The 14,651-nt window shown below is 32.3% G+C and overlaps 1 protein-coding gene across 1 annotated transcript in view; it reads right to left on the bottom strand.

Annotated features, from left to right (window-relative positions):
* LOC134263292 (uncharacterized) overlaps positions 1-14,651 on the bottom strand; it is a 63,900-nt gene that overhangs the window by 34,749 nt on the left and 14,500 nt on the right. Inside the window, exons 13-23 of the mRNA XM_062745622.1 lie at positions 13,481-13,631; positions 12,274-12,469; positions 6,241-6,491; positions 5,889-6,114; positions 4,443-4,685; positions 4,026-4,154; positions 3,720-3,923; positions 3,387-3,635; positions 3,060-3,258; positions 537-703; positions 142-303 (exon numbers count right to left, since the gene is read on the bottom strand). Coding sequence (XP_062601606.1) covers positions 142-303; positions 537-703; positions 3,060-3,258; positions 3,387-3,635; positions 3,720-3,923; positions 4,026-4,154; positions 4,443-4,685; positions 5,889-6,114; positions 6,241-6,491; positions 12,274-12,469; positions 13,481-13,631 — 2,177 coding nt within the window. The remainder of the gene's footprint in view (positions 1-141; positions 304-536; positions 704-3,059; positions 3,259-3,386; positions 3,636-3,719; positions 3,924-4,025; positions 4,155-4,442; positions 4,686-5,888; positions 6,115-6,240; positions 6,492-12,273; positions 12,470-13,480; positions 13,632-14,651) is intronic.

Genomic DNA, 14,651 nt, shown 5'->3' with positions numbered 1-14,651 from the left:
TGATTAATCCTAAATCTTTGACATATATACTAGTACCTGTATAAATATGTATTAAAAAGTACAAATTAATTCATCTATAATCGATACTTTCAAACAGTTGCACAATTGTCTTGATTTAATATAAGAAATATAAATATGTACCTTGACATTTATTGTCATTGTCTTTATAACCAGATGGACATTCAGTGCAGTTGTATTCACGACCAAGTCTGACCTCTTCTTCCGGGGTCAGATCAGTACAGTTTCTATCCAGAGGGCAGGGAAATTCCAGGCAGGCATCTGTATCTTTCTCACAGTTTTCTCCTATATCACAAGATCAAATAAAATAGTTTCTTAGTAACCTGATAGTGTTGGGTAAGAATGTATTTTGCAACGATACTATGCAAAAGAAACTTTCCAGTAAGAAACTGTTCGATGTTCTGTTTAAGCAATTGAGTATTAAGATTTTAATGAAGAGTTAATTAAAACAAGAGTTTTTTTTTGGCTTTTAAATAGCAAATTAAGACAAAAGAAAAGTCAAACACATTTGAAATTACCGGAATATCCAATGTGGCAACTGCAGACTGCCCGGTAAAATCGGTCATTTTCAGTAGCTATGGCATTGTCATAATTACAAACTCCATGGTCACCACATCCAGAGCACAAGATAATAGAGATGTCCAATGAAGGAGACTGTGCCCCCATGTCATCTACTGCAATAATGCTTTAATAAAAGAGAGAAGATGGAAAGAGCATTAATTAGACTTTTGTCCTTAAGGAGAAGGTATTGTATAAGATACATGGACGACGAAAAACTGAGAAACGAAAATAACATAAAAAGTAAAAATAAACCTGTATTTTTACTATTTTCATAAATTTTAGCATAAACCTGCATTTTTACTATTTTCATAAATGTATATATATCCTTTTTTCTTCATAGATAGGTAAAATTAAGTGACTTTTTAAAAAGTACTAAGGATAAGATTTTCTTATTTTGGATATGTCTCGAAAACTAATCGAGGAAAAACTTACACATGTATACTCAAACAGAAATAGCAATGAACTAGAGCAAAGCTCGTTGCAAAGCAACGAGTAGGTCTTCCGTCCTGTTTGACCGTAAGTAGCTTTCATTTTTAACAAAAATAAGAAATAACACCCAAAAATGCTTTGAATCCTCTAAAGCTATGTTAATTAATGCAAAAATAAGCCATTTTTTTGCTACTTCCGGTTTGACCGGAAGTGACAACGACGAACGGAAAATTAATTTTTATGCTCCCAGAGACATATGTTACCCAAAAACTTGTCAAAAACGACAAAAATACTCGTTTTCCGACTACTTCCGGTTTGGCCAGAAATTACGACGCTGGACGTCTTTTGACGACTCCATTAGATTAAGCTTGACATTTTCAACAACTATGCATCTTTGATATAACAAATTCTCAATACTTTTTGAGATATCTGGAAAAAACTTTTGGCCCCTCTAGATCCCTTAATTTAGGGGTCAGCCCTTTTTCCGACATATCATTTGAAAGATCTTCTAATTCTGCACAAATTATTAAGGTCTTCCGTTTCCAACGGAAGACCTTCTACTGATTCTGATGATTAATCTTATTATTCTTTTTTTTTTCCTTTTCCTAGACGCCAACTTTGAGGCCTCATATTTCACTCATTTCTCGATGGATTTTGCTCAAATTTTCAGAGTTGATAGACGTTACTAAACTCTATCGGAATATTATCTAAAATTTCAAAAAGTCACTTCCGGTTTTGAGTTATTTCCCTTTAAACGAAAATTTATAGGCTTTCGTTTCCAGACAAAGGCTCAGAGACGGCTAAAGCTGGAGCAAAAATTCTACTGATTTTAGATAATAGAAGGATTGAAGTTGTGCATCGTGGTTTTTGTTTTTCGATTTCTCTATTCAAGATGGTGCTATATAGGGTTCAAAAATTAGAACGCCTAAAAGAGCGAAAATTTACACATATTTTGCTTTTTATCTTCTAAACTAAAAATATTTTGTTAAAACATATAGAACAAAATTTGTGCAGAATTACAAGATCTTTTGAATGATATCTCGAAAAAAGGGCTGACCCCTAAATTAAGGGAACTAGAGGGGCCAAAAGTTTTTTCCAGATATCTCAAAAAGTATTGAGAATTTGTTATACACCCAAGAAGCAATGTTGTTCAAAATGTCAAGCCTAATCTAATGAAGTCGTCAAAATGCGTCCGGCGACGTTACTTCCGGTCAAACCGGAAGTAGTCAGAAAATGCATATTTTTGCTGTTCTTGACAAGTTTTTGGGTAACATATATCACAAGAAGCACAAAACTTAATTTTCTGTCCATCGACATCACTTCCGGTCAAACCGGAAGTAGCCAAAAATAGCTTATTATTTAAGGTTTTGATGCAAAATTGAAATTATAAAGTGACTGGAGACGACTAAGCCCATTGCTTTCTTTTTGCTGACGTCACTTCCAGTCAAAACAGGACGGAAGACCTTCTCGTTGCTTTGCAACGAGCTTTGCTCTAGTGTTCTATATATTTTAATAAAATATTTTTAGTTTAGAAGATAAAAAGCAAAATATGAGTAATTTTTGGTTCTTTTAAGCATTCTAATTTTTGACCCCTATATAGCGCCATTTTGAATAGAGAAATCGAAAAACAAAAACCGATGTGCACAACTTCAATCCTTCTGTTATCTAAAATCAGTAGAATTTCTGCTCCAGCTGTAGCCGTCTCTGAGCCTTTGTCTGGAAACAAAAGCCTATAAATTTTTGTTTAAAGGGAAATAACTCAAAACCGGAAGTGACTTTTTGAAATTTTTGACAGCATTCTGATAGAGTTTAGTAACTACTAGTAGCTCTGAAAATTTGTGCGAAATCCATTGAGAAATGAGTGAGATATGAGGCCTCAAAGTTGCGGTCTAGGAAGCAGAAGAAAAAAAGAATAATAATCTTTACCAACAGAATCAGTAGAAGGTCTTCCGTTGGAAACGGAAGACCTTAATTACAGTAGGAAGAATAATCAGCTACTTAAGCCAAGGTGCATTTTTAAGTCAAGTATTCGATGTTGTCTGACATTTTACCTGATTTCAGAGACATTAATGAGGGGTATCCATCTTGCTATTCCTGTTTCATCGTCAAAACTGAAATTGTCTGGTTGTTTTAAAAGTTTATATGTTGGTTTCATTTTACCATCGTCGGAAGCATTAAATGTTAATTCTACTTCTTTGTCGACTTCCACATTTATTGTTGTGTTTCCCGATATCTGTGGTGTTTCATTTTCTGCAATGAAAAAAGAAACACTTTTTACAAAAGTGTCGTATAACTATCAAAGCTGGATTAGGGTATTTTTCACTCAAAATAAAAATCATGGGAGTTGTGATATAAGACTCGTCTATTAATTGTCATACCTATGACTTCGACATCTGATTTCGAATTCTTGTCCTTTTTACCAGAGGTTTCTGCTAAACCAATGTCCCCTGTTGCAAGGTAATCTGATATACAGGCTTGAGAAGGGTCTGATCCACATTTTTGTTTTGCTTCCTTCAATCGGTTTTCATCGACCTCATCAGTGAAAAGTGGTACAAACTCGGGATGAGTAAAATTTTTGTATGTAAATCCATCCTCATATTGAAATAAAGACTGCTCGTTAACAGACCCTTGGAGTAAATAAAACATAAGATATCAATATTCAGAACAAAAAAAATATTAAAATTAATTCGATTTGAATAAAAATAGCTTACAAAGTTGTCCAAATCTGTAGTAAATATTTCTTTCAGTGTTCATATCATCTTCTTTTAGCACTGTTCCATTCGGAAGAATGAAGTCATTTGTCTTGTTTCCATCAAAGTTCCCCATCAGGCCTATCGTAAGTCCCTTGTGCTTGTCGTTGACCAGCGTCTCACAAATCAGAAAACGTTTTCCGAGACTTATTTTTATCGTTATAACTGAAACATTTCGGAAATACATTTGTACATAATGCTTTCGATAGACTGCGATAATTAAGAAAGACAAAAAAGGAACATCATATGATAAAGCATAAAACTTACAAGGTTTGAGAAATGTTGCCGAAAGTGTTCGATTTTCCATTAGAATAGATATGTTTGGTGTTCGAAAAACATAGCTAGAATTTCTTAATTTTGTTGTCAGGTCCATCCCGTTGCCTCGAATTATCATATCTGAAAAAATAAAGCAAGAGACTCTTCTTCTTCTTGAAAATTATTTCTAAAAAGCAAATTAAGGCATCAAAATTTAAAACGTGTTTTTGTAGTTGTTTTTTTTTTTCATCATTTTAATATTACGACTATGAAAAAGCAAATAAATACTGTTAAGTTTTAAACATGTTTTAACCATTCAATTTTCATATTATGAGTATACAAATTAGAAATGCAAAATTAATTTGAAACAAGTGTTTTCATTATTATCAATTTTTTTTTACATTTTGATCATACATTACATATGCTTACCCTTTTTGTCACGAGACATTTCGACTTGTATTTTTGAACCTGTATGATCTCGGGCCACAAATGCACTAAATATTGTGGCATTAATAGATGTCCCATTTTCTGATGTAGCGAGCTCTGTTCGAGCCTGAAGATCAAAGGTGTTTGTGCTGGTATTTATTTTCATCATTGTGTATTCACCATACCCGTTAAATGTGTAGTCTTTGCCATCAAGTGTAGTTATGTGTGGATCTCCAAAGTTAATTCCTGTATAAATTTATTTATACGAGAGAAAAACGAAGTAATTTTAAAAAGAAGAGAGAATATGTAAAATAAAGTACATTGCAAAAAGTGTATGCACTGTGCGAGGGTTATCCGGTAAAATAGTGGAAAAATTGTCGAGATTGAAATTTTGTAAAGTAATATGTTATGTAAGATCGCAAATTCACACGTTCAATATCCCAGTGATGTTACTTATTTTTCTTTTGATAAAAATATTAGTCATTTCTCGGATGGTTGAAGCAGTAGATCGAGTTTGACGAGAGATTTTTAATATATGCAAGTGTGATGTGCCCTTCTAGTTAAACTGACCATAAGTTTAGATCTTTAAAGACTGGCAACAGAAAGAATATGTTTGCAGAGAATTTATTGTACGGAGTTTCAAATGAAAATACAAGTGGATGTGACCGACTACAAAAATTCAAGATGGCACCCGATGTATACCTTGTTTATTATTCTAAGGGGATGTATTTTTTATTTTTAAAAAAAGAAATGTCAGGTGCCTGTTTTGAATATCTTTACAATGATTTAAATATTAAATCTATAGAGTATCGTTTAGTTTAGATTTCACAAATCAGATATGACAAAAAGAAGGTGTAAAAAAAAAAACTGAATAAACGACTTTCACATGATAGGGGATTCGGGTTGTGATAGTAATTATGTTCGTTCTGGGAAAGGATCCCCTTATTTATACATCCTCCTATTAATGACATTTTGCCATTTCTCACTTATGGGTTGTTATAAGGTCCCCCACGTCCCACGGTGGGATTCGAACTCGGGACGTAATGATCAACTCCTTACCTTGCGACTGTAGAGCAGACGCTCTAACCACTGCTTCACGCGGGCGATTTTGATGAACAGAAAAATGCCAAACCGGATGCGCATTTAAATGAAAATAAACTCTGTAACCTAATATTATTTCTTTTATTCAATTAGTTCGCGAACTCTTTGATCACACCTCCTATACTGAAAGTTCATCTTAAATTTAAATTTTGATTTAAAATAATAAAGTATCCTCTAACAATGTTAATCAAATGTTTTAAAATAATTATGTGTGCAGTAGCTAGAACTTAGAAGTAAATCACAGGAATCGTTAACAATTTAGTTGAGTCAGTACAATATTGTAAACTATCCTACATAAAGAAAAAATTTTATTACCATATTATTTAAAAAAATGAAAAATAAGATTACCAGGTTGAAAAGGTGACCTTAGGTAGCAACGAGGAATTGGACGGACTTCGTAATACCAATTACAGTGGCCTGATTTGCAACACTGATTCCTTGGTTTTAGATCAAAATTGTTGTACTTGTATGTTTCAAAAAAGGGGTTGTACTGCAGAACCGTCCCTGCTAAAGGTTTTGATTGATCTAAGGGCCCTAAATGTTTCGTATCAGCATACATATTGTAGCAACATTCCTAAATATAAACAATAAGACTTCAATTAAATTTCAGAATACCTTCAAACAGAAGGATATGAAACTACTTAGCACAGTTATCCATACATTTCTTTGTGGAGAACCTATAGTTTAACCAGAGTCTTACCAAGTTCATGTCGAGTGTCAGTGAAGCGTAACACAACATTCTGTTTGAGCTGTCGAACCTATTGATTGTGTATCGTGGATCAAACTTCAGAAGACGTGGGTCACAGGGACATTCGATGTTATTTAAAGTGAGAGATAATTTCTGTCGTATCTGACTCACGACATTATTGTCATACCATACGAAACATTCTTGTTCTTCTCGCTTTGAATGCACACTTTCTGTCATTTTGTAAATCCAGAAACCACGTTCTCCTGCGATAGGAATCATTTTAAAATCATACATTAGCTATTATAGTGAAACATCTACGTTAGTTACCAGGTTGCCGATTAATTTCAATAAAAACTTAATTTGAAATTCACATTTCATTTCTTTTCACAAAATATTAAGAGGTAGTCCGCCGAAAAACCAGGCAGGGTTGTATTAATAGGCGGCACATCGAATGTGACGAATATTTGAAATTTTATTGAAAACAATATCAATGTAGTCCAAATGGAATAATGTAATCGAAGATTTGTTTTAAAATTGCTTATTTAGTAAAATATCCTTTTGTTTCGTGTTCTTGAATTCCCCTATATAAACCATTGAATTTAGGTCAGAAACAACGAACTGTAATTAAGGTCTTCCGTCTCCAACGGAAGACCTTATTGTTTTCGTTCGGTTTCTTTTTCCCTATTATTATTAAGGTCTTCCGACTTCCTTCGGAAGACCTTACTGTTTTTCTTATGTTTCCTATTATTATTATTTTTCCCTTTTCATAGTACACGAGATATCTCGGAAACTACTGAACCGATTTCAAAGATTTTTTCAGGAATGATGCATTTTTGTAATATCTCCAGACCTTTTTTTCATTTTTTAAAAAATCACTTCCGGTCGCATTTTTTGTCCGATTTTCATTTTTAAAATCGTCATTTTGTCCACGCATTTTCTTTTAAACCACTCAAGACTGAATCACAAAATTTTCTGGGATGGTAAAACATCTCTTTAAGATATGTATTACGTCTTTCAATTTCGCATCCGTCACTTCCGGTTGACACAGGAAGTGATGTTTAATTTCAAGATTTTTTGAAAAATTTAACCGTCTTGAATAAAGGCAAACAGAACTTATGTTTACATTCACAATCGTCAACAAAAAGCATCGATTAGAAGTACTTCCGGTTTATACCGGAAGTTGACGAAAAATTTTACTTTCTCTCTTTAATCAAAAGAAATAGAAAAAAATGGTTTAGTTTGAGTTTTTTCTGGTCTTTCTGCTTTGATGAAAGCTGGATATGAAGCCCAAATTGTCGAAAGTCGTCAAAAAACGTCACTTCCGGTTAAACAGGAAGTAGTCAAAAAAAGCATATTTTGGCCATTTTTGATATGTTTTTAGGTAACATATGTTACTGGAAGCAAAATACTTAATTTTCCTTCCGTCGACGTCACTTCCGATCAAACCGGAAGTAGCCAAAAAAATTTATTTTGAAGGTTTTGATGCAAAATTGAAATTATAAAGTCACTGGAGACTACTAAGCTCATTGCTTCCTTTTGTTGACGTTACTTCCGGCACTTCCGGTCAAAACCGGACGGAAGACCTACTCGTTGCTTTGCAACGAGCTTTGCTCTAGTTATTATTATTTTTCTTCCAACCGATTTTGTGCAAGCGATTTCTCAGAGATGGCTCGTCCGATTTATATCAAACTTTCCGATCTGAAAGATATTCAATTGATCTTGATAGGTTTTTTTGCTTTTCGATTATCTCACTTCCGGTCGTGAGATATGGACGATTTTCTGATTTTTAGAGGGTCGGCTTGTCCAGGAAACTCCTCCGAAACGACTTAAGATATCGACTTAAGATTTTCAGTGAAAATAGAGGAAGGTTTGGCGAATTGTAATTGGGTCTCCAAATCTTTCTAGGGCAAAAGGCGCCGGCGCTCGGTAGGGCCCGAAAAAATGTCTCAGAAATATCTCACAAAATTTGACACGTTTTGTTTCATATCTTCACACCTGTTCATAATTTGTTAAAGCATATTGAAGAAAAAATGTGCAACATCACAAGACCTTTCATTTGATGTCAAAAAAATAGGGCTGACCCCTCAAATTAGGGGCTCAGAGGGGCCAAAAGTCTTTTATCTATAACTCTCTAATGATCAATATTTTGTTATACATTACTGAGGCAAAAGTATTCATCTTAACAATATGCAACAATATATGATATGGTTTTGATCATATGTTACGTAATTAGGGGTCACAAGGGGCCAGAGTGTCAAATCTTTGACGCTTTATATCTCAAAAAGGGGGAATATTTTAATAAGCAATATTGAACAAAAGATGGTCAGAATAATGTTCTAAACAATATGCATACTTTGAATTTTTGTAAATCGGCCCCCTTAAGGATTTGTAGGGGTGGCCCCTAAATATTTCCATTTAGGATATCTCCAAAACGAATAGAAATCTCTGAACAGGTGTTGAACAAAAAGTCTTTGAAATCACAAGACCTTTCTTTTGATATCAAGAAAACTGGGCTGACCCCTCAAATTAGGGGCTGAGAGGGGCCAGAAGTCTTTCATCTTTAACTCTTTAATGATCAATATTTTGTGATGCATTACAGAAGCAAAAATGTTCATATTAACGATTTGCAACAATATATTTAAAATTGTGATCATATGTTACGTAATTAGGGGTCACAAGGGGCCAGAATGCTCAATATTTGACGCTTCATATCTCGAAAAGGGGACAAATTTTGATAAGCAATTTTGAAGAAAAGATGGTCAGAATAATGTTTTAAACAATATGCATACTTTGAATTTTTGTAAAACGACCCCATTAAGGACTTGTAGGAGTGGCCCCTAAATATTCATATTTAGCATATCTCCACAACGAAAAGAAATCTCTGAATGGGTGTCGAACAAAAAGTCTTTGAATTCACAAGACCTTTCATTTGATATCAAGAAAAAGGGACTGACCCCTTAAATTAGGGGCTGAGAGGGGCCAAAAGTCTTCAATTTTTAACTCTTTAATGATCAATATTTTGTGATACATTACAGAAGCAAAGATATCCATCTTAACGATTTGCAACAATATATTACAAATTTTTTATCATATGTTACGTAATAAGGGGTCACAAGGGGCCAAAATTCTATTTCTGTGATGCTTTATGATCTCGAAAATGGGGAATATTTTAAGAACCTAGATTGGACAAAAGATTTCAAGATATCGTGATATTCATCAGAAAATTTAAATTTAATGAGGAAAACTTAATATCATTCTCTATTAACGAATATCTCAGTCAAAATCATATCTCATCTTATCAAGAAAATCAACGGAAGACCTAGATCTACTCGTTGCTCGCAACGAGATCTCATCTAGTTTCCAATACTTATTTAACAGGACTATAATTCATGCTGAACTAAATTTAGAAATATTTCGTTTTTCAGTTTCAAAAATAGAATTGGTGGGCAAAACACTTTTGATAGTAGTTTTCTGTCAAAATATATAGACGTTTTTATGAAATTTTGCGATGTAAGAGTTATCTCCCGTGGCATCGGTAAACCTGCTAAACACCTTACTATCGAAATCCTAGTGAAATATTTAGAATATATACACAAAATAAAATTATTTAACAAAAAATTACTACTTTATTTTCAAAATAGAATTCATTTTCGCCTCCAAACGTAATATTTAGATTAAGATTGGCAGTATTATTCAGGTTGAATCCACGTTTCCATTGATGTATCAGTGACGTCATATACCTGACTAATATTGCGTCACAATTAAATAGTTACAAGTTTTCTAAAGATGTTTGTAAATTCTTCGCATAAAAGTGCAAATAAAACGATTAAAAATAAATAATTTCTCTTTTTCTGTTCAATTACTTTTCAGAGTGCATTATCCTACATGTTAAATAATCATATATTTTTATATAAAATGTATTTTTTTCACGGGCGACGTCTCAGCTAGAAGTCCCTTTTGAAAAGTAATTTTGTACATGTCCGAGAACTAATTTTTTAAACTGATTTACTAGGCTATGCGTACAAATACGAGTAATTAATTGTTTATATTGAATATTTCTTATAAAATTGGGATGTGAAGAGATTTTATTTTCTTCTGATTATCAAGGAAAGATGAATATTTTAGATTTACGCAACATTTAATTCAAGCCAACGGAGTTGATATGTTTATTTCATGATATTTTACACACACACACACACACACACACACACACACACACACACAAAAGAAAACAAAAAACAAAAAACAAAAAAAACAAAACAAAACACTTGATTATATTTATCTATACAGTCAAACCAAAGTAAACGATCCGCGGTACGATTAAAAATATTTTATTAAAAAAGTGAAAAATAAGATTTAAAAAATATTATTGAGGAAAATTACTGTTGAACTCCCCACTTCAATTTGCCACTAAAACGGAAGATTTCGTGGGCGTATTTTTTGTTTTGTATTGTATTTGTTTGGGGTTTTTTGGGGGGTTAAATTTGGTGATTGAAACAATCACATACTCACATTCAATATAAAGCTAAAAAATGTGACCATGTTGGCCAATTCTAAAATGTTTTCCCATTAATGAAAGTTTTTTTTAATATGCCGCCTTGCCCCCGACCCCCACCCATCCACCCCGTCCCGGCTTTTTGCTTGCGATTTATAGGCTCTTAAATAATGATACTGTATATGAAATAACTTATTTTCGTATTAATATAAAATTAAATTTTATAAGATGAAAATATAGGGGAAACGGCTTTTATAGGTGACAGGTTTAAAAAATTTGGATAAACTATGCACATTTAAATATTTATAACTATAGACTATGCACATTTAAATATTTTCTGCATTTAGGTACGTGCAAGTATATTTTCGCCAATGATAGAATTGAACTCTTAATTCACGAGAGAATCAAAAAAAAACTTTAGTTGGAAATAAGATATTTAATAAAGATAAGCCGTTTACTCTCAGTTGTTGCATAATGCATGTACAAATACTTGTTTTTTTAATACCGAGTATCAAGATATCGAACAGATGTTATACATGATTGTAATCTTCATGTACGTAAAAGACAATAGTATTTTAAATACATTGTATAAACATTTGAATCTATGGATAAAATAATTCTAAAACAGTTGACTAACTGAACAGAAATAAAAGACAAGCATATTTTTTTCTGATACATTAAATGCAGAATATTTCTAGTTTTATAGTAAAAACCGATCCCGATTGAAAATAATTCAAAATGTGTAAAGTTATAAAACTAAAGACAACTGCCACCAATAAGACATGTAAAAAAATAAATCAAGTAATTTTTTGGCCATATTACAACAAAAGAGCCAAATCTAACATTACAATTATAGTATTTCCTTCTTTATATAATTCCGGTCGGGATCGGTTTAATTGTGAAAAATTGTAAAACATAGGTAAATTTGACTCCTTTTATTTCTCTCAATATACGGGTGCCCACTGATTTTATTGAGTGACTCAAAAGTTTGTACTTTGTATTCATAATAACATGAGAAAAAAAATCTGTCATTGAAATGTATTGGGTTTTATAACGTAATGAAAATTGGCTAATGAATTCAAAGAGTTACTTGCTAAACTCAATTTTGGACCACAAATTTTTTTCTAAAGAAATATAAATTGGAGTCTTATTCATTACTAAAATTAAAGATAAGAGTCTATGGTATAAATAATATTGATGGACACATCCAGGTTTTGCGTATCTGGTACATATAAAACAAAATAAAAACGTAGTAATTTTTTTTTACCCCCATGTTGACCTTTTTGCACTCAAAATTGAGCACTTACCGAAAATAGGATTAGAGGAGCACTAAAAAATTTTTTGATGTTATCATGTGTAAACACTTGCTTTAATAAGTCTATATGCAAAAAATAATAAAAATCCATGACATGCGATGTGCCACCCATTGCCTGATTTTCAGTGGACTGCCTCTTAAAAATAAAATAAAATACTAATATACATGTACAAGTATATAAGTATAGTAAATGAAATGTTGCTTTTTTTCTAAAGATCTTTCAGGTTTAAAATACCTCTATTTCCTGGGTTCACACTCATCCGGAAAGCTCCTTTACGGTTGGTGAAAGAGTTTTTAGCAAAGAATTTTTTGTAACGATATCCAATGGAGACTTTTCTATTCCCAATCGGTTTTAAATCTACATCAACGTAGTTAATAACTGTAAACGTATTCTCACCGTCTGTGATAAGGAAGCACTGAAATGTGACTTTCTAAAGAAAAAATTAAACTCACTTTAAGAGATCTCGATCATTAAATAGGAGAGAGAGTGTGTGTGTACGAAAGCGTATAAATGCCATATAATTTTTAAAGGTGATAATTCCGACTTCCAGCTTTAAAGTTGGTATTTCCGACTTCAATCTTGGTAATTCCAACTTAATATTTGGTTATTTCAGCTTGAATCTTAGCTTTTCCAACTCTTTGAGTTTTTTAAGTTCTTTCTCCGAGCATTTTCTTTCTTTTTTATTATTATTGTCACAAACGTAATGTAAATAATATGAATTGAAATAAATTTATCATTTTTTATCTACGTCAGATTTCTTTTTTTTTACCTTCCCTACAAATATGTATAACTTCCAATTTTTTATTAAAAATCTTTACTACACTTTCCGTCCATCTTAAATATATAGAGAATAACTTCATGCAAGTCCGTACATAACAAGATTCAACCTTACTTATTTAAGAGATCGGACATTTACATGTATTTTGTTTTGGATGAAAGAATAAGCTTTAAGAAATGAATTAGACCATTTTTTGGTACTTGATATTATAGGATTATTCAAACGCTATTCACATTCTACAAATACAAGGGAACTTAATGTATCAGTTCTGCAGTATATCGAACATAAAGAAATCATTCTTTCTTTCATGATTATTTCATACTTAAAATCGTAACTTTCCCTTGAACATGTTGAAATTGCAACATGAGTTCAGCTACAAAGAATCTGAATATAACAAAAAAGCTATACAATGATGAAACAGCTTAGAATAATGTTGGAAAATCCAACTTTAAAGTTGGCTTTCAAGATTAAAGATTAAAGTTGAAATTACAAACTTTAAAAAAAAATTCCTGACACTAATAAGCTTCCGTTAAAGAGAAAGAGAAAGAGAGAGAGAGAGAGAGAGTTAGATATTAATAAAGAAAAAGAAATTTAAGCGCTGCTGATAGGGAATTAAAACTGACTTGTAAATCTTTACAAGAACATCTAAACGATAACTAGTACCTTTGTTTTATCGCCATATAAAGTCATGTTCTCCCAAGTAACCTTTACAAGCCATGATGCTCTGAAATTTCTCAAGTCTCTGAAATGTTTTTTGACAATACCATCTGCTTTTTCCATGAACATAGAGTCTATATTATCTCCTTGGATTCCCCTGAAAAGTCGAGTCGTTCTTTGTAAATCTGATTCAATTTCACTTAATTGCCAAAAAAAAGGCAATGATTATATATTCAGTTTCATTGATTAAAAAGTTGTTTTACGCCAGGCTACAGGACAAACAAGAAAGAAATCACTTACATTGTCATTGGTCATTTCCAAAATATTTTGTCATTCCGCTTGTACACACAAGTACCCAAAAGTTCAAATTAAAAAGATGATTGTGTTTCCATTGACAATATCTATGTACTTTTTGGAGATCAAGTCTTCCAACCATCTGTTGGAATAAGCATGGGTACAGTTTCTCCCTTGTTTTGCCAAACCATATGAAGAAAATTTTTAATAAGAAATTCCTGATGAAAAGAATTTTCTTCATAATGACATTTTGAGATATATATATATATATATATATATATATATATATATATATATATATATATATATATATATATATATATATATATATATGACGTTTCATCATGAAACAATATTTTTTTTATTTAGGACTAATGTTGATTTAATTTTTTTTTCATCTCACAATACAACCACAGATGCTAATAGATCTGTTTCGTGTCTGAATTTTTCACTAAAAAAAACATTAATGGCAACCGACATGCAATAAAAAGTCCATAATGACTTAAACTTTTCTATCCAAAGCTTTCTTTATTTTTTTTTATATATTTTATTTTGGGGGGGAGGGGGAAAGTGTGTTAACGTTTCATCGAAAATATTTTTCTCTCAGATTGAGAAGTCACCAATCGCCGATAGAGTGCTGCAAATTTAGACCTGTAATCGGCACTTACCACCTTTCTTTTATTGTAACCTCAGTTTTTACGGTCTCATCCGAAGAAGCAGTCTGCTTGTACCGTACGTAGAGGGGTTCGAACCAACAACGTAAAGGATCAACTCTTCACTATGTCATGACAGAGCAAACGCTCTTATCACTTCGCCACAAGGCTGAGTTTTCACTTTCAACTCTTCGACTTTGAGCACGTTTTGACCACTTTTTGCTTATATT

This window comes from Saccostrea cucullata, unplaced genomic scaffold (genome assembly GCF_032062105.1).
Source record: "Saccostrea cucullata isolate Sc308-1 unplaced genomic scaffold, CSIRO_AGI_Scuc_v1 ctg867, whole genome shotgun sequence".
Lineage (NCBI taxonomy): Eukaryota > Metazoa > Mollusca > Bivalvia > Ostreida > Ostreidae > Saccostrea > Saccostrea cuccullata.
Note: the sequence above shows the minus strand (reverse complement) of the source record. Positions and strands in the feature narration are given on the sequence as shown.